Source organism: Phyllosticta capitalensis, assembly GCF_038381095.1.
Source record: "Phyllosticta capitalensis strain CBS 128856 chromosome Unknown BKA78scaffold_8, whole genome shotgun sequence".
Classification (NCBI taxonomy): domain Eukaryota; kingdom Fungi; phylum Ascomycota; class Dothideomycetes; order Botryosphaeriales; family Phyllostictaceae; genus Phyllosticta; species Phyllosticta capitalensis.
In genome coordinates, this window is record NW_027117446.1 from 1,715,838 (window position 1) to 1,736,903 (window position 21,066).

General features: G+C 54.7%; 8 protein-coding genes and 1 non-coding gene across 9 annotated transcripts; 4 read left to right on the top strand and 5 right to left on the bottom strand.

Annotated features, from left to right (window-relative positions):
* Window positions 1–793: 793 nt before the first annotated feature.
* Window positions 794–1,785, bottom strand: BKA78DRAFT_180208 (transmembrane protein 6/97). The gene is made up of 5 exons (XM_066883402.1): window positions 1,567–1,785; window positions 1,403–1,511; window positions 1,285–1,315; window positions 1,185–1,236; window positions 794–1,131 (listed from the first exon to the last, which is right to left on the bottom strand). Exons 1-5 carry the CDS (start codon window positions 1,649–1,651, stop codon window positions 890–892), a joined length of 519 nt encoding a protein of 172 aa, XP_066742186.1. The 5' UTR covers window positions 1,652–1,785; the 3' UTR covers window positions 794–889.
* Window positions 1,786–2,074: 289 nt separating this feature from the next.
* Window positions 2,075–4,941, top strand: BKA78DRAFT_180245 (uncharacterized protein). Its single transcript, XM_066883403.1, has 3 exons — window positions 2,075–2,785; window positions 2,898–4,556; window positions 4,676–4,941. The coding sequence occupies exons 1-3, from the start codon at window positions 2,165–2,167 to the stop codon at window positions 4,760–4,762; spliced, it is 2,367 nt and encodes a 788-aa protein (XP_066742187.1). The 5' UTR covers window positions 2,075–2,164; the 3' UTR covers window positions 4,763–4,941.
* A 76-nt stretch (window positions 4,942–5,017) lies between these two features.
* On the bottom strand, window positions 5,018–7,371 carry BKA78DRAFT_180261 (cytochrome P450). Its single transcript, XM_066883404.1, has 3 exons — window positions 6,702–7,371; window positions 5,417–6,648; window positions 5,018–5,366 (listed from the first exon to the last, which is right to left on the bottom strand). The coding sequence occupies exons 1-3, from the start codon at window positions 6,927–6,929 to the stop codon at window positions 5,192–5,194; spliced, it is 1,635 nt and encodes a 544-aa protein (XP_066742188.1). The 5' UTR covers window positions 6,930–7,371; the 3' UTR covers window positions 5,018–5,191.
* On the bottom strand, window positions 6,694–7,925 carry BKA78DRAFT_320934 (uncharacterized protein). Its single transcript, XM_066888986.1, has one exon. The coding sequence runs from the start codon at window positions 7,763–7,765 to the stop codon at window positions 6,896–6,898; it is 870 nt and encodes a 289-aa protein (XP_066742189.1). The 5' UTR covers window positions 7,766–7,925; the 3' UTR covers window positions 6,694–6,895.
* A 1,078-nt stretch (window positions 7,926–9,003) lies between these two features.
* Window positions 9,004–11,466, bottom strand: BKA78DRAFT_254272 (Rad4 beta-hairpin domain 3-domain-containing protein; the record flags this gene model as incomplete). The annotated part of the gene is made up of 5 exons (XM_066884890.1): window positions 9,004–9,909; window positions 9,952–10,218; window positions 10,498–10,686; window positions 10,804–10,925; window positions 11,112–11,466. Coding segments are annotated over 5 exons (1,839 nt in total), but the record flags the coding sequence as incomplete, so codon positions are not given.
* Window positions 11,467–12,146: 680 nt separating this feature from the next.
* Window positions 12,147–15,492, top strand: BKA78DRAFT_255026 (ATP-dependent protease La; the record flags this gene model as incomplete). Its single annotated transcript, XM_066884959.1, has 2 exons — window positions 12,147–15,254; window positions 15,328–15,492. 2 exons carry the CDS (start codon window positions 12,147–12,149, stop codon window positions 15,490–15,492), a joined length of 3,273 nt encoding a protein of 1,090 aa, XP_066742191.1.
* An 893-nt stretch (window positions 15,493–16,385) lies between these two features.
* On the top strand, window positions 16,386–16,517 carry BKA78DRAFT_t141. Its single transcript has one exon. It is a non-coding gene; the product is annotated as a tRNA-Val (tRNA).
* Window positions 16,518–17,003: 486 nt separating this feature from the next.
* BKA78DRAFT_180275 (CobW/HypB/UreG, nucleotide-binding domain-containing protein) lies at window positions 17,004–18,821 on the bottom strand. The gene is made up of 5 exons (XM_066883405.1): window positions 18,621–18,821; window positions 18,327–18,410; window positions 18,258–18,269; window positions 17,606–18,204; window positions 17,004–17,548 (listed from the first exon to the last, which is right to left on the bottom strand). Exons 1-5 carry the CDS (start codon window positions 18,760–18,762, stop codon window positions 17,177–17,179), a joined length of 1,209 nt encoding a protein of 402 aa, XP_066742192.1. The 5' UTR covers window positions 18,763–18,821; the 3' UTR covers window positions 17,004–17,176.
* A 104-nt stretch (window positions 18,822–18,925) lies between these two features.
* On the top strand, window positions 18,926–20,305 carry BKA78DRAFT_180289 (uncharacterized protein). Its single transcript, XM_066883406.1, has 3 exons — window positions 18,926–19,205; window positions 19,266–19,646; window positions 19,723–20,305. The coding sequence occupies exons 1-3, from the start codon at window positions 19,110–19,112 to the stop codon at window positions 19,876–19,878; spliced, it is 633 nt and encodes a 210-aa protein (XP_066742193.1). The 5' UTR covers window positions 18,926–19,109; the 3' UTR covers window positions 19,879–20,305.
* The last annotated feature ends 761 nt before the right edge of the window (window positions 20,306–21,066 follow it).

Below are 21,066 nucleotides of genomic sequence, written 5' to 3' on the forward strand. Positions count from 1 at the left end.
TCTGGTACCTGCGTTAGCACGTCGTCACAACCCGGTCGTCCCTGCATTGCACGACCAGCGCCCTAGACGAAAGGGTCTTGGTTATTGGTCGCATTTTTGGACCGCTCTATTATTAGTGGCTTGTTGTCGACAATTCGCGCGCCTGATGGACCAATAGTTTTTAGGGCGCCACTTGCTGCATAAATCACTGCCACTTGGAAGGCGGTGTTCTTGGAAAGTGGCCTTTTCAAGTTGTTCTAAAACTGGACGAAGCTTGAGAGCGTTAAGGCCTAACGGTTCAGGCAAGAAATTCATCGTCGGAGAGAAGGAAAGTGCTTGGGCGGTGCATCAAGTTTCTTTGAGCGACGCACTAATGAGGGGGTGGAGCGCAGCATTATGAAAAGACCATGAAGCACTATTGACCAGGTAAGTAGGAAATACTTTTGTCAAGTAGCAGAACGTGTGTGTGTTCTTCTCGACCAATGAAAACAGGCCAAAGCACACAAATCCAACACGACAACTCACCAAATCAGAACTTTTTCTTCGCTTGCAACGGCCTTTATCCGCCCTCACATTGGCGTTTTCAAGGCCAGGGAGAAAAGGAAATGGTGTTGGCACAGCAAAGCATTCGACGAGCGCCACACTGTGGCTTCAAGGCCGACCAATTAGTCGTTGCGGCTGTTCAAATGGCGCAGTGTGGTTCGTCGACAGTTGCTAACCAAGCCCCAGCTCTAGTCGGAATAGGAAATCTCGCCTTGGGTCGTCCTTTCGGAAAAACGGCTACATGCTGTGAAAGCATAAGCACGGATGCGGCTGCAGAATGTCGTATTATCTGCACTTCCACCCGACTCTCAACCTTGTTTTGGGCGATTGTACAGCCGCATCGAAATTCGGGCAGTATATCGTCTGCCTACTGGAGCTTCTTGGCTTCCGCAGCATTGGCATTTTCACTGAGCCGTTTGGAGAGTCGTGTAAACATGTCGAGTCCCATGATTACCGAAACTGCCAGATATGGCATGTAAAGGTAAGAAAGAGCAAGTTTCTGCTCATTGGAATAGTCGGTCCAGCCCAGGTAGTCGGCAATGCATGTTAGAGTCGTGAATCCAGTTTGACAGGCGTAGACCAATAGATGGAGAGGAACTTTGGGGTCGTCTGCGGAAATGAGTCGAGGAACGAACAGCGCTGGCACATGGTACACAACAAACCTCTGATCAAAGCTCCAATGGACCAGAACGAAACAGGGACGTGATACAGAGCCTGTCGAAACTTAGAGATGCGGGAATTCGCACGCAACGTCTCGCTTACCTCCATGTACATGTAAACGCCAAACCAAGCTCTAGAGACATTTTTGGTCAGTGCGCTGAGCCTGATGCTGCTGGTATGACGTGCATGCAGCTGCCGCAAGGAGTAGGCGGGCGCTTACGGGGGAGAGGTGAAAAAGCGGTCCTGGTACTGCTCAATATACCATTGGCGCATGTTGTCCATGAACTGGGGTCTGATGGAATCCGGATAGAGCGGCGCCAAATCACCAACTGGAAGAGGGAATTTAGCCGCATGTAGATTGCCAGACGCGGACGACGACCTTACCAAACATGACAACCACGTGAACGAGAAAGTAGGTCAAGTAGACCAAATCTCTCTTTCGAGAGAGTATTGGACGTGGCGTCGTCATTGTGTGGTTGACAGGAATGAGGTACGGAGCACAAGTGACGCGTCCCGTATGCGAGGCGCGCAGAGAGGAGGTGGCTGAGAGTGATGAGCAGCGGGCGCAGAGTCGACGATGAGCGAATAAAGATTCGGGTCGGGGCGCCAGGAAAACAGACGGAGGAAGAGGCCCGCTCGTCGGTGACTGTGATGTGGTTTCTCGTGGCTTACTCAGCAGCCAGACCACGTGCAGCACTACGGCCGTTCCCTCCTCGACTTTGAGTGTGCAAGTCGTTCGCTGCAGCTTCGTCCATCCTTTGCCAAGTCTTTTCTCGTCTTTAATCCTCCTCCTGAGCAGCATGCCATTGTCAATTGTTTTCTGTGGTTGAATGATTTGGATGCCATCATTTATCGGAGATTTCGGCGATAAGCAGGCCCCGACGTCTTTTCTCTGCCGGCACAAGGCGACAGCATTTGTACCTCGAGGCCGACTTTTCAACCCGAACTTTGTCGCCCGACTCTTATCAGATTGAAAGACATAATGCCAGACGACACTCTTGACGAGACGCCCATCTCAAGCCGGAGGTCGCACACGCCCGAGGAACGCGACGATGCCGCAGCCACTGTCCGAAAGCGTCGGCGAATAGCCCTCTCCTGCTATGATTGCCGTCGCCGAAAGCTCCGTTGTGACCGTGAGTATCCGGCCTGTGGAAGATGTCGAAAGGGTGGCCATGCCGAGACTTGCTCCTACGACTCGAGAGCTCAGCCGACTGGTCCTCGAGATGCCCAGGCATTGAGCGCTGGCAGCGAAGATGATCACACCTTAAGTCCGAGCAACTCAAATCCTGTCAACCGCACCCTGTCCGATGGTCACAGGGCTCAGAATTCCGCGGAACTTCTTGCCTTCCAAAGACAAAAGATTTCAGAGTTGGAAAGTCGACTCGCACAGCTTGAAGGCAAGGCGAACCAGCCAACTGCTGCTTTTGGGGATCCTGTTCAGCATGCCGGCGACGAATTGCTCTGGCCTAGCGGGACCCATGGCCGTCGTAAACCCGCAGGAACCACCACTACCGAAGAGAGCGAGACCATGCTTCTTCGCGGAAAGGCATTCAAGACGGCCTACTTTGGCAGAAGTAACATTACCAGTGTCATCATCACGCACGTAAGTTTACTCATTCGCTTGGCTCGGCTTTCCAGGTGCAATATTCCTAGACTGCTCGGACTTAGACAAGTCTGTCACGCCATGTATATATCTTGTATTCTAACTTTTTCAGTTTCCTGGTCTGAGGCCTTTTATGCAAGCTACATTCAAAGATCATCCAAATTTGATGCAGACTCGTCCTGACATGAAGGCCTTGCGAGAACGTTGGAAAAAGAACAAGCAGAGCATGGCAAATGTTCCTGACCTTGCTCCTCTTCTTCCACCGAAGAATGTAGTCGACGAGCTTCTTCGCGTCTACTTCCAGACTTTGGAAACTACATTTAGAATTCTCCATGCCCCGACATTCTGGGAAGAGTACTCGCGCTTCTGGACGGAACCAACCAAGCGGCGCGAAGGCTTCATAGCCACGATCCTGGCAGTCCTTGCAACCGTCATTACCGCACATTTCTCACCTCCAACCACTTATCGGGGCGACAGGTCCATGCAACTCGAAACTGCGTCCGAGTGGGTGACCAACGTCGAGGAATGGCTAAAACACCAGAGCCAAAAACACACCGACATCAGTCATTTTCAAATTCGAGTCCTTCTGCTCTGTGCAAGATGTGTCAACTCGATCAAGTGGAAAGAGATATGGCCCATCTCCAGGAACTTGGTCACATTTGCATTGTCAACAGGCTTGCATAGAGATCCTGCGTGGTTGGTGAAAGAAACGACAGTGTACGACCAGGAGATGAGACGTCGCTTGTGGGCGACAATCGTTGAGCTTGAGCTGCAGTGCTCCATCTACAGGGGAATGCCATCTTCAACTCAAGGCCTCTTTGTCGACGCCGTGCCACCCATGAACTTGAATGACGAGGACATGGACGCTACTGCGCGCAAGGCCCCTCCGACAGCTTGGCCAAGCCAGGAATACACGAGCACCTCCTATCTCCACATCGCATCAAGGAGCTTTGGGTTGAGAACACGCATCAACAATGCTCTGAACAATTCTGCAAGACCCCTGTCGTACGAAGACACCATGACTTTTGCCAAGCAAATCGTAGAAGAGTTGGGAAAAATTCCTCCATGGACTGGTCGAGAAGGCGCATCACTGCCTCGAATGCTACTCGATATTCAGCTGCGTCAATACCTTGTCCTGTTGCACGAGCCCTTTGCCCGCAAAGCAGGCACCGAATCACGCTACACATATTCAAGAACAGCTTGCTTTGACGCAGCAGCTTCAGTAATCGAACAACATCACCAAATCATGACCAGTGGCATCAAGACTATCTTGCTGCCATTCTGGAACGATATTGCCCGGTCTGCCATTTCCATAATCCACAGCGCGTTCATGTCGGGCCTTGCACAAGACTACCGCTTCTTCCAGGACCATCGGTACGCAATTTCTGAGCTTGTGGAAAAGGCTCTTCAAATTATTGAAGAGAAGACAGTCAGAACTGGCGCTGGCTTCGGTCACTTGGGCCATATTTCCGCTGCGTACGATCTTTTGATTACCAAGTTTGCGCCAGAGGAAAAAGACAAGGTCGTCAAACACAACGTGGAAAGGGTCCTTCGACTCCACAACATGATGGTCCAAAACCAGGAGCCTCTGCCCCCGCAACACCAGGAGCATCCGGAACGCACACAGGTGAGATTCAGCTGCCTCGGTCGAATACATGTTGCTGACAAGTGCTTGCAGAGTGTGATGCCAATTCAGCCGGGACCAAACTACCAACATCCACATCCACCGGGAATGCCTGGCGTACCCTTGCAATTCCAAGATCCGACTCATGTAAGTCGCCCATCACCAATGTTTTCAGCTCACACTTCGATTCTCGCTCCAATGCCACACATTGGGGTTGTCAAGAGTCATGCGACCGAGAAGTTCTTCACTTGCTGACACGTTCACAGGCTGCGGGACCTCCTGTCATCGGCTTTCCCGACATCCAAGGCTGGAGTCTCGACGACATTTGGGGCTTCGGACCAATCGAACTTTAGCATCCAATTCTACTTAATGACACGCTTTCCACACGCTGAACTCGGGGCTTTCATGGATCCGACCACCTTCCTGTGCTGGTAGTTTTGGGACGGTCACGCAAGTTTGGCGCTAGCGGAGTTTGCGACGAAAAGTTTTCAGTCATACCAGGATCTCTCGTGTATTCCTTCAAAGTCACCTCTCATATCCCTCAATTGAAGTCGATAGATCTCCGGGCCCAGCATGGAATGTTGGAAGCATCACGACATCACGCAAACGACCCCATTTTCGAAATTTCCTGGCCCTTACGATTCTGTCTTGATAGTGCTGGGCAGCTTTGGTTGACGTCTCTCGACTCATTCACTTCGTAAAACCTGTATATGTTAAAAACTTTCGGACCACAACAAAAACATTCCATCCACCTCGACACGTCGTTGTTACAACCGCAGCGGTTAGACGCCTTGCTTTTCCCTCCTCCTGAAGCGAACCAGAGTCTTCAAAGGCGGGACCATCACCATACCCATCCACTTGTTCGCTGGCCTCGGTCTTAGGGGCTCGATGTCGTAATTGAGGACCATATACGCGAGCATCATCTTCAGCACGTGTGCCACAAGAAACCGACCCGGACTGATGACTGGCATTAGAACATTCGAAAGCATAGAATCGTCAAAACTTACCAGGCATGTTTTCCATGGCCAAAAGTCATGTACGAATCTCCCGTCGTCACAATCGACCCCTGCTTGAACTTGAGCGAATCTTCGACCTTCTTCTCATCGTCCGACCGCGCTTCGTACTCTTCTCTTTCCCGGGAAAACCGGAAGGCATCATACTCCCACGGTGAATCATAAATGTCCTCATCATGGTGGACGCAGCCGATAGGCATGCAAAGGAACGTTCCTTTTGGGGCGTGCCAACCTTCCGCCTCGTTGGTTATTCCTTCAGGAGCAACGACCAGCTTGTGCACCAGCAGCTCCGCAAAGTTGCTGAGCCGAATACTCTCTCTCACCGCACTGTCGGCGCGATACAATTTCGCCAACGCTTCTTTGGAGCACAGGTTGCCATGCTCACGCAGAACCCGCGCCGCCTCCTCTCGAATGCCCTCCAAGTATCCCTTCTTCGGGTCTGAGCCTGCGAGATCAAGAACGACACCAAGACCGGTCAAAGACGACGTGTGGATAGACGCAAAGCTCAAAGGCATCAGTCTCCGCGTCATCCTGACGGGATCCAGATACTGCGGCTTCCCCTCGTCGACCGCGGTGCGGATGAACCACGTCCAAAAGTCGTTTGGCGGCTGCCACTCCCAGTCGGGCTCGCGCCTCTTCCTCTCCATGTCGGCGAGGCGCTGCTTGACAACGGGCAGCGTAAACTTTGCCGTGCGGCGCCAGTTGATCCAGTTCGGCAATGCCGCGAGCGGCGCGACGATGGGCCGCAGCGCCGCGGGCGTGAAGCTCTTGACCCACATGCACATGGCGACGCCGATGGCGAAGCCCGACGTGCCCTTCAGGTACTCGTGGTCGCGGCAGAGCGGCCGCCCCACAAACACCATGCTCGTGATTCGTGGGAAGAACTGGAACAGTATGTCGAAGATGTTGACGTCGCGCCACGCGGCGGGCTCGTCGCCCAGCTTCTCGTCCAGGATGATGCCAATCTCGTCCCACAGGTCGGGGAGCATGGCGTTGACGTTGCGCAGCAGTGACTTGTGCACCACGTGCTCGTGGTACGCGTCGCCCAGGACGCTGCGGTCATGGAAGGCGTAGTCGCCGTCGAGGTGCTTGTAGTGCGCTGCGGCCGTGCTGATGACGCTGTCGGGCTGGCTGACGAGCCAGGTTAGCTGCGAGCGCGGGAGCACCAGCTCGTTGGGGGAGCCGGGCGTGCACGGAATGATGAAGGTCCGGTTGCGTTTGCTGTACTGCAGCACGTTTTTCAATCACCCGTGGTCTCTTCATGACGGGTCTTGCTCACCTTTTCGTAGCCTTCTGCGATCCATTGCGTCCGCTTTCTGAAGCCGCAGAAAGGAGAAAGCCATCCATGAGGGTCATGTCCAACGTGCGGGAGGTGCTTTGGACAGCGCGGTTGTCGCAGGTAGCTCAGCCAGATTGTTGCGAGGACCAGGTAGACGAGCAGAGCACCGAGGACGTGACGGAGTCCCAGCTCGCTCAATACATCTCGAAGCTTGTTGTTGAATGGCATCTTGACTGCACACTCAAAAGGTGCATCCACTTTCTCAACGTCAAGTGAAGCAAAAGAGGCAATGCATTCATTCTGCAAAACAGCGCGACCGCAGGCCACAGGCCCTCTCTATACGCCGTCCATGTCAATATCAGACGTTTTTCCAACGCCAGAACCCGATACCGAAGCACCAACCACTTAGCCGTGCAGCAAGCCCTTAAGCTTCGCGGTGACCAACCCACGTCACCGCACAACAAGAAGCTTGCAAGGCGCTCCAACAAGAGCAGCGGGTACAGGGATGGCAACGCGGTCGCAACCTTAAAGATAGGTAATCCTGTCCGTGGGTCGTAATGCTGCGCCAGCAATTGGTCTCGGGACCCGAGTCCGAGACGCGGCACGCGGCGGGCCCGAGGCTGACCTTTTCCGCTTCTGTTCGGGGCTTTTGGAGATGTTTCCAAGTGGGTGGTTGCGACTGGCTGGGTGGAATTGCTTGCTGTCTCAGTGGATAGCAAAAGAAATGTCGAGTCCCAGATTCGGGGTCCCCGAGTGCTCCCTGTAGATGGACACCTTGACTTGACACCAGCTTTGTGCCAAGCGATTCTTACAGGAGCTGATAGATCTTTCTTCTCCCAGTATGCTGCGGTATCTGTATCTGCGCTAGCTAGACAGCGCGTTCGAGTCAGGAGGATTGTTGCATGTGTTCGTGGCTGCGTCGAGCTGAGATACTTAGCGCGCAGAAGAGCATGGAGATGAGCGAATCTGGAGATCCGGGGAAGTGGAGGAAACGGGGAATTCGCGCGGTCACCCATGGGCCGGAAATGGTGCAGCACCGGGTGTCGAGCAGCCATGCCGGTCATTTTGTATTAACGGAGACATGGATCTCGACCTGAAGTTGCTGAATCAGAATGTCGTTGATGCCAAGGACGCACCCGCAGTCGTCATTTCCCCAGAAAAGGAGAAGTGGTGGTGACCCAAGACAAGCACTCTTCTCACCTCCCTTGGCATCACGTCTAAGCCTTTCTTTCTGGAAATTCTTCCTGTCCAACGGCGCTGCACCATTTCAGGGGTTGGGACAAGCGCTAAACCGCACGCCTGGCTAGAATCAAACGACCAAGATCACTTCATTTCCGGGACACCACCCACACGTCACCCGCGATGATCCTGCAGTGCGGAGTGCGAGATGCGAAGCTTTGGAGATCTAGATATACCATTCGCATTCACATGTTTGATGGTTTGTTCAGGCCCCACGTCTTGCCCCTTTTCCTCTCCCGCGTGCCGCGCGGGCTCTTCCGCGCCCGCGACCACGTCTACCGCGCGCGCTGGTCGTGGGCTCGTCATCATCCTGGTCATCGCTCTCGCTCTCGCTCTCGTCATTGAAGAATTGACTTCGCACGGCAGACGCGCTTTTGCGCGCTGCTCTGCGCGTCGGTGCTGAGCGTGAAGGTAAAGTGGGCTCATTGTCGTCCGCGACTGCGTCTGAGTCGGCTTGAGCAGGCGCCGCTGATGATTCCTCGTGTGTAGCATCTGTTTTGGCTGCTTCGTCTGTATAGGAGGCATGTGGTGAAGAGAGAGCTTCTGATTCGGATTCTGGATCGTCGGTTCGTGCGGGCTGCTGGCGAGCTGTGGCTTTTCCTCTCCTCGCTGCAGGACGAGTTGCACGTCCTCTACCTCGGCTCCGGCCCCGTCCACGTCCTGGAGTGGTTCGTGGAGTTGGGTTGGGCTCATTCTCGCTCTCAAAGCTTGGTTCATTGGTTTCTGGGTCGACACCGGAATCTCCATTTTGGTTCTGGTGGATGGCGCTAAGTGAGACTGGCGCGTCCTGTAGAGTGATCGTGAGCAGCTGTTGGGCGGACTTGGCCTTTTCGTTTCCTTCAACTATGAAGCCACCACCCTCATCCTCATCCTGCTCTTCTCGCACGAAACCGCCCTCTCCGCCTTCACCAGCCTCTTCTTCACCGGGTGCGAAGAAACCACCAGGGCCAGCATCCTCAAAACCGTCGCTCTCCTCATCATTCTTTCTGTGAAACGTGTTGCCAAGCTCTCCTCTCCGTTCCTTCTTTGCAAATGGATTTTCCGCGTCCATTGCCGCGTCGCCGTACTCCTCCCTGACGCGCTCGATGATCCGTAGTCCGAGAATGAACTTCTTCCACATCTTCAACGCCCTATCTTGCCGTTTTTTGTCCGCTTTTGCCTTTTGCGCCTCTTGTGCAGCTCGCCAGGCATCCTTCACCAACTGCTCGTTTTCTTCCGCAACAACCACGCCGGTCAAGATGGGGACGGCACGTCGATTGCCGAATTCGAAGCCGGTGCAGGCTTCAGCGTAGTCAATGCCGAGCTTGCGGCAAATGGGCGCTGTACTACGAAAGGGAATATGTACGGCGCCCTGGGGAACCATCGTGGGCACGTACACGTCCATGTTTCCAAAAGCGTTCTTGGGTATTACACCGTCTTCGATAGGGGGTGGGATGATCCACTCGGTCTGCTCCTCTGCATACAGACCCTGCGTAGGCTTCTCGCCCGACTCTCGTTCGGCGGCTTCGATCTCGAGTTTTCTAACGAGAGTGACGGCGCGGGTGGGAACATGCTTCATTGGCTGCTCGCCGAGCTTGATCTGTCTGCCTTCTTTGTGCCAGCTCTCTACAGTCTTGCAAGTTTTTACGTCCTTTCTCAGGTAGACGGGTTCTGATTTTGCTTTGTCACCCTTGCCCGTGGTGAACGTCTTGACCGGCTTCGCGCCAGGTCGAATAGCTTCCTCGCGTCGGAGATGTCTTTCAAGGACATACTCGGCAGAATTCTTGTATCCTTGCAGCGTTTCCGGAACTTCTCCAGTGTCCTTCTTGGCTTTTGCAGGCTTTACAGGCACCAGGTCGCCTTCGTCCTCGACTTCATCCGCCTTGGTCCTCTGAAGCCCGTCTTTCGTGTAGCACCGCATGACATCTTTGAACCAGTCGTAGTCTTCGTACCGCTTGACCTTGCCTCGGCGGTTGTGAATGGGTATTTTCTCCACCGGTAGCCGGAATCCCTTTGTCTTGCCAGGCCAGACGTGCTTCTTGAGGTATCTGACCGTCACGTCTTTGGCTGTTCCGTCCTGGGAGTGTGCGACAACGTAGGCAATGATTTGTTTGGCTTTGTCCGCAGCAGCACCGCGGGGCTCAAAGGAGGCAAGCAAATCCGAAGTCGAGGCAACAGTTGAGATGACAAGTGGAGAGACAGCGGTGTAGGTATGCGTAATGGGAGACAAAACTTCAGTCCAGTAGATTGGAAACGGCAGGTCGGTGTCGAACTTCTTTCCACTTTGTCGAGGAATAGGCTTTGACGGGGTCACATCGACCACAGATGGGTCTGAGGAAATTGATTGGATGGAACTCGACGAGCTACCACTATCGGAGAGATCAATGGGCAAAGGCTTTGTGCCAACAGTCCGAGTTGAAGTCCTGCGACCTGAGGGAAGGACAGGTTTCCGTGCCTTCGGCTCATTGAGTTTCTTCGATGGCGCCTCCGAGCCCTTGTCAAAGCCACCCTCGAGATCCGTTTTATCCACCTTGACCGACGCATCATTCTGGGTCGGTGTCTTTTTCTTGTTGAGAACAATATCCTCGGCCTTGGTGAACCCGAATCCTAGAGGCTGCAGATTGCAGACCAGGCGAGCCTCGAGTCCCAATCCTCTAAGCAATGCCGTAAAAAGCTGCGCTCCTACATCTCTGCTTCCCTCGCAGCGACGGGCGGCATCTAGGAACTCGTCCTTGTTGCGAATAATCTCACCGAAGTCTTGGTCGTCCTGGCCACCCGTAGTTTTCGAGGCCTCCTTGTCCGTCGCCTTCGAGGACCCCTCGTCCGCCGCTCTCGATGACTCCTCGTCCTTCGCTTGCTCCTGTTGTTCTTTCCATGCTCTTACCTCAGTAGCAAGAGACTTTGCAGAAGGGTAATATCCCTTTTTCCGAAGGCCAGGGGCTGTGATACGGAACCGCTTTTTCCAATAGGCGGCCAAGTATTTCAAAAGCCGGTTCAGAGGATCGCCTCCGCTCATGTTCGGGACGCCCTGTTCCTGTCTTTCCGCTGTTTCGCCCCAGTCACGTACGTTCCTCTCCGCTTGCCTAGTGCTCTTCTGCTTGCCCTTACCCTTGTCTTTCGACGAACCATTCTTGGAACCCTTCCCCTTTCCACTCTTTTTGACATCGAATCGACCATCAATCGGCAGTCCACTGTCTTGACGCCATCTTTGTACTTCGCTCCGCACTCCGTCGGGTACATCTTTGAGAAGGACCTCGTGCACTTTCTCGTCGCAGCACCATGCGTTCCGGAGTGCGTTGTGAAAAAGTAGGCATTGGACGTGAACACAGTGAGTCCACATACGCAACTGCCGATCTTTCTTGGACGGTCCCTTGATTCCCAGTGCTTTTGTCCTCGCGGCCTCATCTTCCTGTTCTTGGGGTGTCCCGAGTGTTATTTCCAAAGCATCGTCGGTGGCACCGGCCAATGTGCGCCACGGCGCGGGCTTGGTCTGAGTATTGGTCGCGGGAATTTCTGCAGTTGCGGGAAGCGCATCCTCCCAGTCCATTTCATCTTCGTCATCTTCCGAGACGTTCACTTGCGCCTCATTTTCGCCCGCAGCGCGAGTCTTCTCTGATGTGAGTGGGACGTCTTCGAAATCGTCGACGCTTTGCGCATCACTGAGCTCGCTGCTCTCGTCATCGCTGCCGAGTCCGTTGAGAAAGGCGTGATCTTCCGCGTTGGCGGTTATTTGCGAAGCCGCGTCTATTGCGTCAAAGACGTCGGATTTGGCGCGTTTATTCGAGCGAGTGGCGATCGGTGGAGCAGGCGAGGGCGAGCGCTTGCGAGGGACCTGAGGAGGCATAATTGAACCCTCATAATACACCAGCAATGTCGGAAGGGCAAAGACGAAGTCAAGGAGTGATCGAAGAGCTTCATGCGATGTACAAGGTACTGACATGGATGCTCCGTCGATCAATCTGATGTAATGCAAGCCGGTAAAACCTCGGTCGATGGCCCATCGCCGTCATCGAGTGCCGAAAGCTCGATGGGCAAACCATCGCGTGTGAAGATTCACTGCATCTATCTCCGCCACGCCACCTCTACCTCGATTTTCTTTTCTCCAGAGGCGAAGGAGGCGCGCATCTTTCTCATTGCCCATCTATTTCACTTCACCCTCCGCGCCACGCCTTCCAGCCTTCATTCTCGCGCAGCTCTACGCCGCCTTTCCCGACAGCTCAGCACGATATGCTTTACGGCCAAAACCTGCCCTGGCGGGCGGCATTGCGGCAAGCCTCTCGCTCGGGCAATGGTTTGAACAGAGTCACAGCTTCAAACCTCTCCGCGGTGACTCGATCCTACCAGACCGCCTTCCCCCAAGCAACTCTGCTTCCCTCGAGATCCTCCCGCTCGACCCCCTCCGCAATTTCGCGTCGCCACTTTTCCATCACTCCAACAAGGCGAAAGGAGAAGCCCCCTGGTAAGACTCCAGAGGAAGAGACTGAGCAGAAAGATGAAAAGGAAAATGCGGAGGAGGAACGGCCCGCCGAGGCCGAAACCGGAGAGGAGGCGAAAGTCAAGTCTCCAACACCAATATCATCCAAGGGCGGGTCAGATGGACGCGGAGCTGCTGGAGGGTCTTCAGGAAGCACGCCGCCCTCAAATGGTGAGGGTGGTGGTAAGAAGCGCAAGTCGGAGCGGTCACTGCAGAAGCCCTCTGTACCAGAGGTCTACCCGCAGCTCATGGCCATTCCAATCGGCAAACGCCCGCTGTTTCCTGGTTTCTACAAGGCCATTACTATTCGCAATGAGCACGTCGCCAATGCAATTACCGAAATGATGCAGCGCGGGCAGCCTTACATTGGTGCTTTCTTACTCAAGGACGATGAAGCGGACAAGGACATTATCGAGGGTCCGGAAGACATTCATGAAGTCGGCACGTTCTGTCAGATTACGAGCGCTTTCCCTGTTCAGGGCGAGGAAAACAGCATGACAGCTGTCCTCTATCCTCACCGCCGCATCAAAATGACTTCCCTCGTGCCACCCAAGCCTGAGCAGGGAGAGCCTGTCAGCAAAGTCGAGGCAGCTCCCGCCGCCGCCCCCGAGTCAGAATCTACAAATAAGGAAACTCAGGAGAAGAAGGGAGATGTGGTTGCGAGCTTCGAAGAGAATGCTGCGGATCAGACGAAGCAATCGGCGCATTACGAGCCGACGTCTTTCTTGAAGAAATACCCGGTCAGCTTGGTCAACGTAGAGAACCTCACGGAGGAGCCATTCGACAAGAAGAACCCAACAATTCGCGCCCTTGTTGGCGAAATGGTCAACACCTTCAAGGAAGTCGCAGCTATCAACCACCTATTCCGCGATCAGATCTCCACATTTTCGATGAGCCAGGGTGCTGGAAACGTTGGCGATGATCCAGCCAAGTTGGCTGACTTTGCCGCGGCCGTTGCTCAGGGCGAATCCACGGAACTCCAAGCTGCCCTATCTTCGCTGAATATCGAAGATCGGTTGCACAAGGCATTGCTCGTCCTGAAGAAGGAACAGATGAATGCCAAACTGCAAGACAAGATTCTCAAGGATGTCGAGAAGAAGATTACAAAGAAGCAGAGGGAATACTGGCTCATGGAGCAGATGAGGGGAATCAGGCGAGAGCTGGGCCTCGAGACTGATGGCAAAGACAAGCTCGTCGAGAAATTCAAGGACAAGGCTTCGAAGCTTGCGATGCCCGAGGCGGTAAAGAAGGTCTTTGACGAGGAAGTCAACAAGCTTGCGCATCTCGAGCCGGCGGCGTCCGAGTTCAACGTGACAAGAAACTACCTCGACTGGCTCACGCAGATTCCGTGGGGCCAGCGCTCTGCTGAGAATTTTGGGATCAAGAACGCCATGCAGGTGCTCGACGAGGACCACCACGGTCTGAAAGACGTCAAGGACCGCATCCTGGAGTTCATCGCTGTCGGCAAACTCAGGGGCACCGTCGAAGGAAAGATTCTTTGCATGGTTGGCCCGCCGGGTGTTGGCAAGACGAGTATTGGCAAGTCCATTGCGCGCGCGCTGAACCGACAATACTACAGGTTTAGTGTCGGTGGTCTCACAGACGTTGCGGAAATCAAGGGGCACAGGAGGACGTACGTTGGTGCTCTCCCTGGTCGCATAATCCAGGCGCTCAAGAAGTGTCAAACGGAAAATCCTCTGGTTCTCATCGACGAGGTCGACAAGATCGGCCGCGGTCATCAGGGCGATCCCTCTTCGGCACTGCTTGAGTTGCTCGACCCTGAACAGAACAATTCGTTCTTGGACCACTACATGGATGTTCCAGTCGATCTGTCCAAGGTTCTTTTTGTCTGCACAGCCAACATGACAGACACTATCCCTCGGCCCCTCCTTGACCGTATGGAGGTCATTGAGCTGTCAGGTTACGTCTCGGATGAGAAGATGGCAATTGCCCAGCGCTATCTCTCGCCGGCGGCAAAGGAGTTGAGCGGCTTGAAGGACGTGGACGTCAAGCTCGAGGCTGAAGCCATCTCCGAGTTGATCAACAAGTACTGCCGGGAATCTGGTGTGCGAAACCTCAAGAAGCAGATTGAAAAAGTCTACCGGAAGTCTGCTCTCAAGATCATCCAAGACTTGGGCGAGGACGTGCTCTCGGAAGACAAGGCTCTGACCGAAGAGGGCAAGGCCGCACAGGAAGAAGCCAGCAAGGACCAGTCGGACGTAAAAGATACGCCAGAGAACATTGAAAAGGAGACCACCGAAACTCCTCGTGTGGCAATGAAGGTGCCGGATTCTGTCCATGTGAGCATCGGCAAGGATAACCTCAAGGACTACGTTGGCCCGCCAGTCTTCACCTCGGACCGTCTGTACGACAAGACGCCACCTGGTGTTGCCATGGGACTTGCGTGGACTTCGATGGGCGGAGCGGCATTGTACGTCGAGTCCATCCTCGAGACCGCTCTGTCACACTCGTCGCGGCCCGGCTTCGAGCGCACTGGCAACCTGAAGGACGTCATGAGGGAATCTACGGTAATTGCGTACGCCTTCGCAAAGTCTGTCATGACACGTCAATTCCCGGACAACCGTTTCTTTGAAAAGGCCAGGATCCACATGCATTGCCCTGAAGGTGCAGTGCCGAAGGACGGGCCCAGCGCGGGCATCACCATGGCGACGTCGCTCTTGTCTCTTGCGCTCGACCACCCCTTGGACCCCACCATCGCCATGACTGGTGAGCTGACGGTCACGGGCAAGGTCCTCCGTATTGGCGGACTGAGGGAGAAGACTGTAGCAGCGAGAAGGGCCGGCGCGCAGATGATCATCTTCCCCGAGGACAACTTGAGCGATTGGTTGGAGCTTCCTGAGGTACGTTTTCTGCACGCCACTCTTGTTGGTGGCACACTCGATGAGAAATTGAAATGCTGACTTTCTTTTGCAGAACATCAAAGAGGGCATCGAGGGCAAGCCGGTCGGATGGTACTCGGAAGTCTTCGACACCGTCTTCAAGGGAATCGACCGTAAGCGCGCGGGCAAGCTCTGGAAAAAGGAGCTCGCCGAGCCCAAGAAGGACAAGTCTTCATCAGACCACCACGATGACGACTAAAGAAGCCGCATCTTTCCGTCGTTTGTTCTGATTTATGTTTGGCCATCTGAGCTTTCCTGGACCTTTGTGACCTTTGTGTGGCAGGCCTTTTTTAATTCCTGCGCCAGTCGTCCCTCTCGCGCTGCCGGCTGTTGATGTATACACCCCCAGCTGCCGTGTCACTTTTTTTCGTCTTTAGTTTTGAGCATTCCACACATAGAGGGCGCACTTGCTTGGGTCGGGCTGCCGTCATCGTCGTCGTTGTTGTTGTTAGGGCGCTTCTTTTGCCGCTTTGCGCATTCTGTTTTCGGGCACGACAAGACTTCGTGTTTTTGCCTTCATGACACACAACTCGTGTTTAGAGGGTCATGTCGAACAACTGAAAGAGGAGGGGGCCAGATGGAAAGAAGAAGAAAAAAAGACGTGGATGGAGTAGCACGAGTAGGATAGATGAAGAGCAGAGCAGAGCAGCAAGAGAGGCAAGGCAGTAGAGATGGGGCCGCGAGTAACACTCTCCACTCTACCAACCTATCTACATATGTACCCACCACCTACCTTTTCCAACCGATCTAGGTTGTTGGGTTTCCAGTTTCCACGTCCTTGGTCATGATTTTTTGATGCTGCCACCTGCCTCGTCGACGGTTGTGGGCGACGCTCAAAGTAGGTGACCAAAGCGTATGTATCCATGTGTGAGTGTGAACAGTCCTCGTCGATCCGCTCCGTCTCTCAGCATGTCGTGGACCCCCCCTCTCCCCTTCTCCTGCACACCTCTTTGGAAGTCGAGGTCTCCCATCCCGCGAGCCACTCCCGTCGTCCCATCACAACCCCCTTTTCCCATTTTGCCCCACCCCCTTGCGACACACAACCCCGCCTGTACATAATCCCACAACCCCCCAAACAAATTTTCATATCAAGCGGGGTTGGTGTAGTTGGTCATCACGTCAGTCTAACAAAATCTCCTCTTCTTCATTTCACAATGTGATGTGGAGCACCCGACGAGTCTTGTCGTGCACTGAAGGTCCCGAGTTCAAGTCTCGGATCCCGTATGTAGCTTTTTGTTTTGCCTTTTTGCCTGTTGCGAGAGAAAGAGAGAGGAGAGGGGGGCAAGGTTTTTTTTCGGTTTTGTCCTTTGGCCCTTTTTCGCTTAGGTTCTGCTGCTGGCTGGCTGGCTGGTGCTGTGGTGGTGGGGACGCCGAGCGAGCGGGGACCGCAAGGGGGGATGTGAGAGGAGGAGAGAGGGGCGGCAGGGGGCGTGTGCGTTGCTTCCGGTCGTTGGCGAGATTGTGCCGGGCGGTGGTGGGGCAGAGGCCAAAATGACGGACGGGAGCGAGGTGGGGCGACCTGATGGACGGGAATGGCTTGCTGAGTTCCGCGTGTCTGGTGCGTGGGAACTGCTTGTTTGGTTGGAAGGAGTGAGGGGGAGAGGTGGAGGTGGATTCGTGGTCGACAGGGGTTCAAGGTACGAGGTGCGTTTAGGCAGAAATCGGTGTGGGTGAGAAGAGACGGAAACTGCATAATAGACGAGATGGTTGGATCTGGGACGCATTTTTTTTTTTTACTTGAGTCTTAATTCTGAGATGGAAAATGCTGCCACTGCATATTTTCTCCGCCTCGCCTCAAACTCCCCCTGATGAAAAGACACCGTGATGCTTCATTCATGCGACCGCCCTCCCTCTGACAACGCCCCCAACCAGAAACCACACGCCTATTGCACGCCCAACGCCCGTCTTAAACTCGCTCCAAACACGTCGGCATCAACACCTCGCCCAATAAGCACAATCTTGCCACCTCCCGTCGTCTTCTGTCCACCACCATCGGCAGCCCCGGGGCTGTCTTTTGCATCCAAAATTTCAAACACCTCGCGAACACCCTGGATCAGCTTGAGCGCCGAGCCGTCGGCCATGGGCACGCGGCCCTTGGTGCGGTGGATTTCGAACTTGGGGGAGTGGTAAGAGCTGTCGTTGGGAGAGGGAGCCGGCAGCGTCTCGTCCCAAAGCACGGCCCGCAGCCAGGCATCGAGAGCGTCGAGGCCGGCGGGCGAGAGCGGGGGGATGGGGATGGTGATTGTGGAGATAGTCTGTCGAACGTGGTCAGAGGTCGAAATTCTTTTTGGTAGTGAAAAAGGGGAACGCACCGGATCGAGATGGCTATGCCCCTTTGCGGCAAAGTCGAGCTCCTCGGCACCGACGGCGTCGTACGCGTGCAGGTCGAGCAGCACGCCTTCCAGCTGCGGCACCTGGCTGTGGTTCGTGACGTGCACTCTCGCCAGGGCATTGATGGCTTGGATCCGCGCCTTGACGTCTTCCAGCTCTTGCGGCGTAACGAGGTCGCTCTTGTTGATAACCACAACATCCGCATGCGAGATTTGCAAATGCGCAGTCGTGAGCTCCGGGCCTTGGTGCTCGTGGTCATGCTCGGTAGAGGTCGGTGGTCGCTCGTCCAGGCTCTTGAGGATGTTTTTGGCGTCAACCAACGTGACGATGCCGTCGAGGTAAATGGTGCTGCCCAGGCCCTCGTCGACCCAGAACAGCGGCGCGATGTTGCCCGGGTCGGCGAGGCCCGTCGTCTCGAGCAGAATGTAGTCAAAGGCGCCGCGGCGCTCCATGAGCGACTCGATGGCGGTCACGCCCGCATCTTTGACTGTGCAGCACAAGCAGCCGTTGGCCAGATCAAGCCATTCTTGGGCTTGGGTTCCCTCTTGGGAGACGGTAAGCGTCTTTTCAATGTCGGCAGCTAGGCGTGGTGGTCAGTATTGAAAAGTCATCCGGGGCCGCAGGAAGCATTACAGTCTCCGAATTCTGGATTGGGTCGTCAGTGGGATTTGGCTTGGCGGCGTTCGAAGGGGGTATACAAGCCATTGAGGATGACGGCAATCTTCTTGCCGTGGCGCTCGTTGAGAATGTAATTCAACAGGGTCGTCTTGCCGGCGCCAAGATAGCCTGGGCATTCGGATCAGTTCGGTTTCATTGTCTTGTTGGCATGGACGGACGGGGTAGCAGTGCGCGGAAATTGGAAGCGGGGAACGGCTAGTCGGTCAGACTCGACGGCCGATTGATTGCAAAGCCGCACGACTAGTGGTGCAGTGCAGGCCATGCGGGAGGTAGGTGTTTGCCCGAAAGATGCAAAGATGGACATGGCGAAAGGCGTACCAGTGACAATGGTAATGGGGACTTTGACAAGGGACAGGTCTTGGACGTCGGAGGCCAGGTTTGCATCGCCAGGGGTTGCGGGAGCGCCAGGTTGGGTGGCATCGACCAGAAGCGGAGGAGTGTCGTCTTCGTCAAAGTTCATGTTGTTGTTGAATGGCGGTAAAGAGGTGGGTGTTGTGGAGAAGTAGGAATGGATGTTTCCGTGAACAATGATGTCGTGGTTGGAGCTGCCGAGAAATCTCTTATCGATTAGACAAATTCCGGGAATTTGATTGGCGCGCGGGCCGTCTGGCGTCACATTTGCCGACGCGCGTGCAGCTGAAACGGGACGCGCCCCAGATTAGGGTGCGCATCATGTCAGGCACGAAACCACAAGACTGACAGGCTCCCTGAGGCCAACTTGACTTCTACCCTCTCCCCTCACCTCGTCACTCGTTTTTCAATCCACCAACTACCAATTCTCTCGACGTCCACCATATTGCTACCGCCATGCCGTCCCCAATCGTCAACGCTACCTTCCAGGCAGCGATGCTGTCCTCCATCTCCAACATCCTCGCCCAAATTATTGACGCATACAAGGGCAACGTATGCCGCTCTCCGCCTCCCACAGCTCGACAACCACCAAGCTAATCCGCTTCCCAACAGCGGCCCTTTGCCTTCAACATTGTCGAATTCCTGCGCTTTGTCGTCCTGACCTTCATCACCGCCCCGCCAAACTACCACTGGCAAGGCTTCCTCGAGCGCACATTCCCCGCATACGCTCCCTCGGGCAAGAATGCCTACAGAGCCACCGAGCTCGCCGACCGCGACGTCGAGGCCGGCGAGCCAAAGGGCTCCCACGACGAAGGCGGCTACGTCTACGCCGAAGAGAAGGAGAAGCCCAAGCTCAACTGGAAAAACACCATGACCAAGTGGTTCATTGACTGCATCACCATGGGCGCCATCATGAACACTGTCGCCTTCTTGGTTCTCATGGGCATCATGAAGGGCCAGTCCGGCGCTCAGATTGGCAACAACATCCGAACCGTGAGTAGCCTGCTAGAGCCACCTTGCGCCATCGCGGCAATCCATCTATTTCAGGACACTGACACCTGCCGCGCAGGAAACCATCCCCATCATCGTCGCCGGCTACAAGGTCTGGCCCTTTGCTTCCATCATCAACTTCACCCTCATCCCCGTCGAGCGCCGCATCGTCTTCCTCAGCGCCGTCGGTCTCTGCTGGGGCATCTACATGTCGCTCGTCGCCGCGCGCGTCTAACCGCGCCTACACCTTCCTCTTTCTTTTTGGCTTCTCCCGGATCCGCAAGCTTCCTTTCGAACTTTTTTTTTTTTTAACGACCAACCCCGTCCGCTGTAACCACGCCCGGCCCTACCCTACCGCCGGCTACCGCTGCCAAACAGCGCAGCAGGAACACCGCCGCTGGCGCCCGGCGCCCACGTTTAGACTTTTGACTTTCGACGCTTTAGAACCTTAAATTCTGCCCGGGGGCCGCCGTACCGTGTAGGTTCGGCCCGAACATGCCTTGTCTCTTTTCGGCCTTGGGATTCTTTGTCTTCCAACTCTATCCACAACAACCGGGAACAATTTGAGCTCCTTTGTATTTTTTGCGGGGGAACGGTCTGGCTTTCGACGGCGTTTGAGGATTAGCGACGGGAACGAACTATGGTACAAGACCCACCAACCATACCGCGGGACGGACAGGACACATGACAGAAAGCGCTTTTCAGGGCATTTCAGGGACTTTTTGCAGGGTTTCGTTTTGGCTCCGCTACTACCATGGTAGTCTGGGTTCTGCAGGGACCAGCAGCGTGCGTACTACCGCATCTGCAAGGGAAAGCGCAAAAAAATTGTGTCGGTTTTTTTTATTCTGCGCAACGCAGCAACATTTTGGGAAGGTCACGATATTGGTCCTCCAAAGCAAGCCTGCGATGTTTTTTTTCTTTTGTGGTCAGAAGGAAGATGGGTTTTGCTGACCGCTTTATATAGAGTTGGTTGGGGCAGAGCACAAGCGCAACGCCAACAACATCAATGACATACGCACATGGCAAGCTACATCGTCGTCTCGAAGAGAAAAAAAAAAAAAAACTTTGGCGCAACTATTGTGTGATGAGATGGAGGGTTCAGACGTGGTGGTGGTGATCCTTGCCTTTGCACACCAACAGCTAACTCGAAGGCCACCACCACCAACCACTTCTAGGTCCCAGCTCCCCTGCTCATCATCACGACCTCTACCACGACCCGCGTGGGATGGCCATCGATCGCATCATCAGTGCATGAGTGCTCATCCGTTGCACATCCGCACATCTACCGCGCGGGTAGGCAGATCGAGGTGGTCCCCCCTCCCCCTTTCACCACCACACCGGCCACCGCACACACGTTTCCAGAAATCCGGTACTGAGGCTGCCTGTGCTTTGCAGCTGCAGCAGCGTGCGGTGGTGGTGATCT

Coding starts and splice junctions, on each gene's coding strand:
- BKA78DRAFT_180289 (XM_066883406.1), top strand. CDS start 19,110: ATGCCGTCCCCAATCGTCAACGCTACCTTCCAGGCAGCGATGCTGTCC. Junction 19,206..19,265: donor TTGACGCATACAAGGGCAAC/GTATGCCGCTCT, acceptor GCTTCCCAACAG/CGGCCCTTTGCCTTCAACAT. Junction 19,647..19,722: donor TTGGCAACAACATCCGAACC/GTGAGTAGCCTG, acceptor CCTGCCGCGCAG/GAAACCATCCCCATCATCGT.
- BKA78DRAFT_180275 (XM_066883405.1), bottom strand. CDS start 18,762: ATGAACTTTGACGAAGACGACACTCCTCCGCTTCTGGTCGATGCCACC. Junction 18,411..18,620: donor CCCCATTACCATTGTCACTG/GTACGCCTTTCG, acceptor CCGAATGCCCAG/GCTATCTTGGCGCCGGCAAG. Junction 17,549..17,605: donor GGCATAGCCATCTCGATCCG/GTGCGTTCCCCT, acceptor CACGTTCGACAG/ACTATCTCCACAATCACCAT.
- BKA78DRAFT_180245 (XM_066883403.1), top strand. CDS start 2,165: ATGCCAGACGACACTCTTGACGAGACGCCCATCTCAAGCCGGAGGTCG. Junction 2,786..2,897: donor CCAGTGTCATCATCACGCAC/GTAAGTTTACTC, acceptor TAACTTTTTCAG/TTTCCTGGTCTGAGGCCTTT. Junction 4,557..4,675: donor AATTCCAAGATCCGACTCAT/GTAAGTCGCCCA, acceptor ACACGTTCACAG/GCTGCGGGACCTCCTGTCAT.
- BKA78DRAFT_180208 (XM_066883402.1), bottom strand. CDS start 1,651: ATGACGACGCCACGTCCAATACTCTCTCGAAAGAGAGATTTGGTCTAC. Junction 1,512..1,566: donor TCACGTGGTTGTCATGTTTG/GTAAGGTCGTCG, acceptor TCCCTCTTCCAG/TTGGTGATTTGGCGCCGCTC. Junction 1,237..1,284: donor GCGTTTACATGTACATGGAG/GTAAGCGAGACG, acceptor AAGTTTCGACAG/GCTCTGTATCACGTCCCTGT.
- BKA78DRAFT_180261 (XM_066883404.1), bottom strand. CDS start 6,929: ATGCCATTCAACAACAAGCTTCGAGATGTATTGAGCGAGCTGGGACTC. Junction 6,649..6,701: donor TCGCAGAAGGCTACGAAAAG/GTGAGCAAGACC, acceptor AACGTGCTGCAG/TACAGCAAACGCAACCGGAC. Junction 5,367..5,416: donor GGCCATGGAAAACATGCCTG/GTAAGTTTTGAC, acceptor GCCAGTCATCAG/TCCGGGTCGGTTTCTTGTGG.
- BKA78DRAFT_320934 (XM_066888986.1), bottom strand. CDS start 7,765: ATGACCGGCATGGCTGCTCGACACCCGGTGCTGCACCATTTCCGGCCC.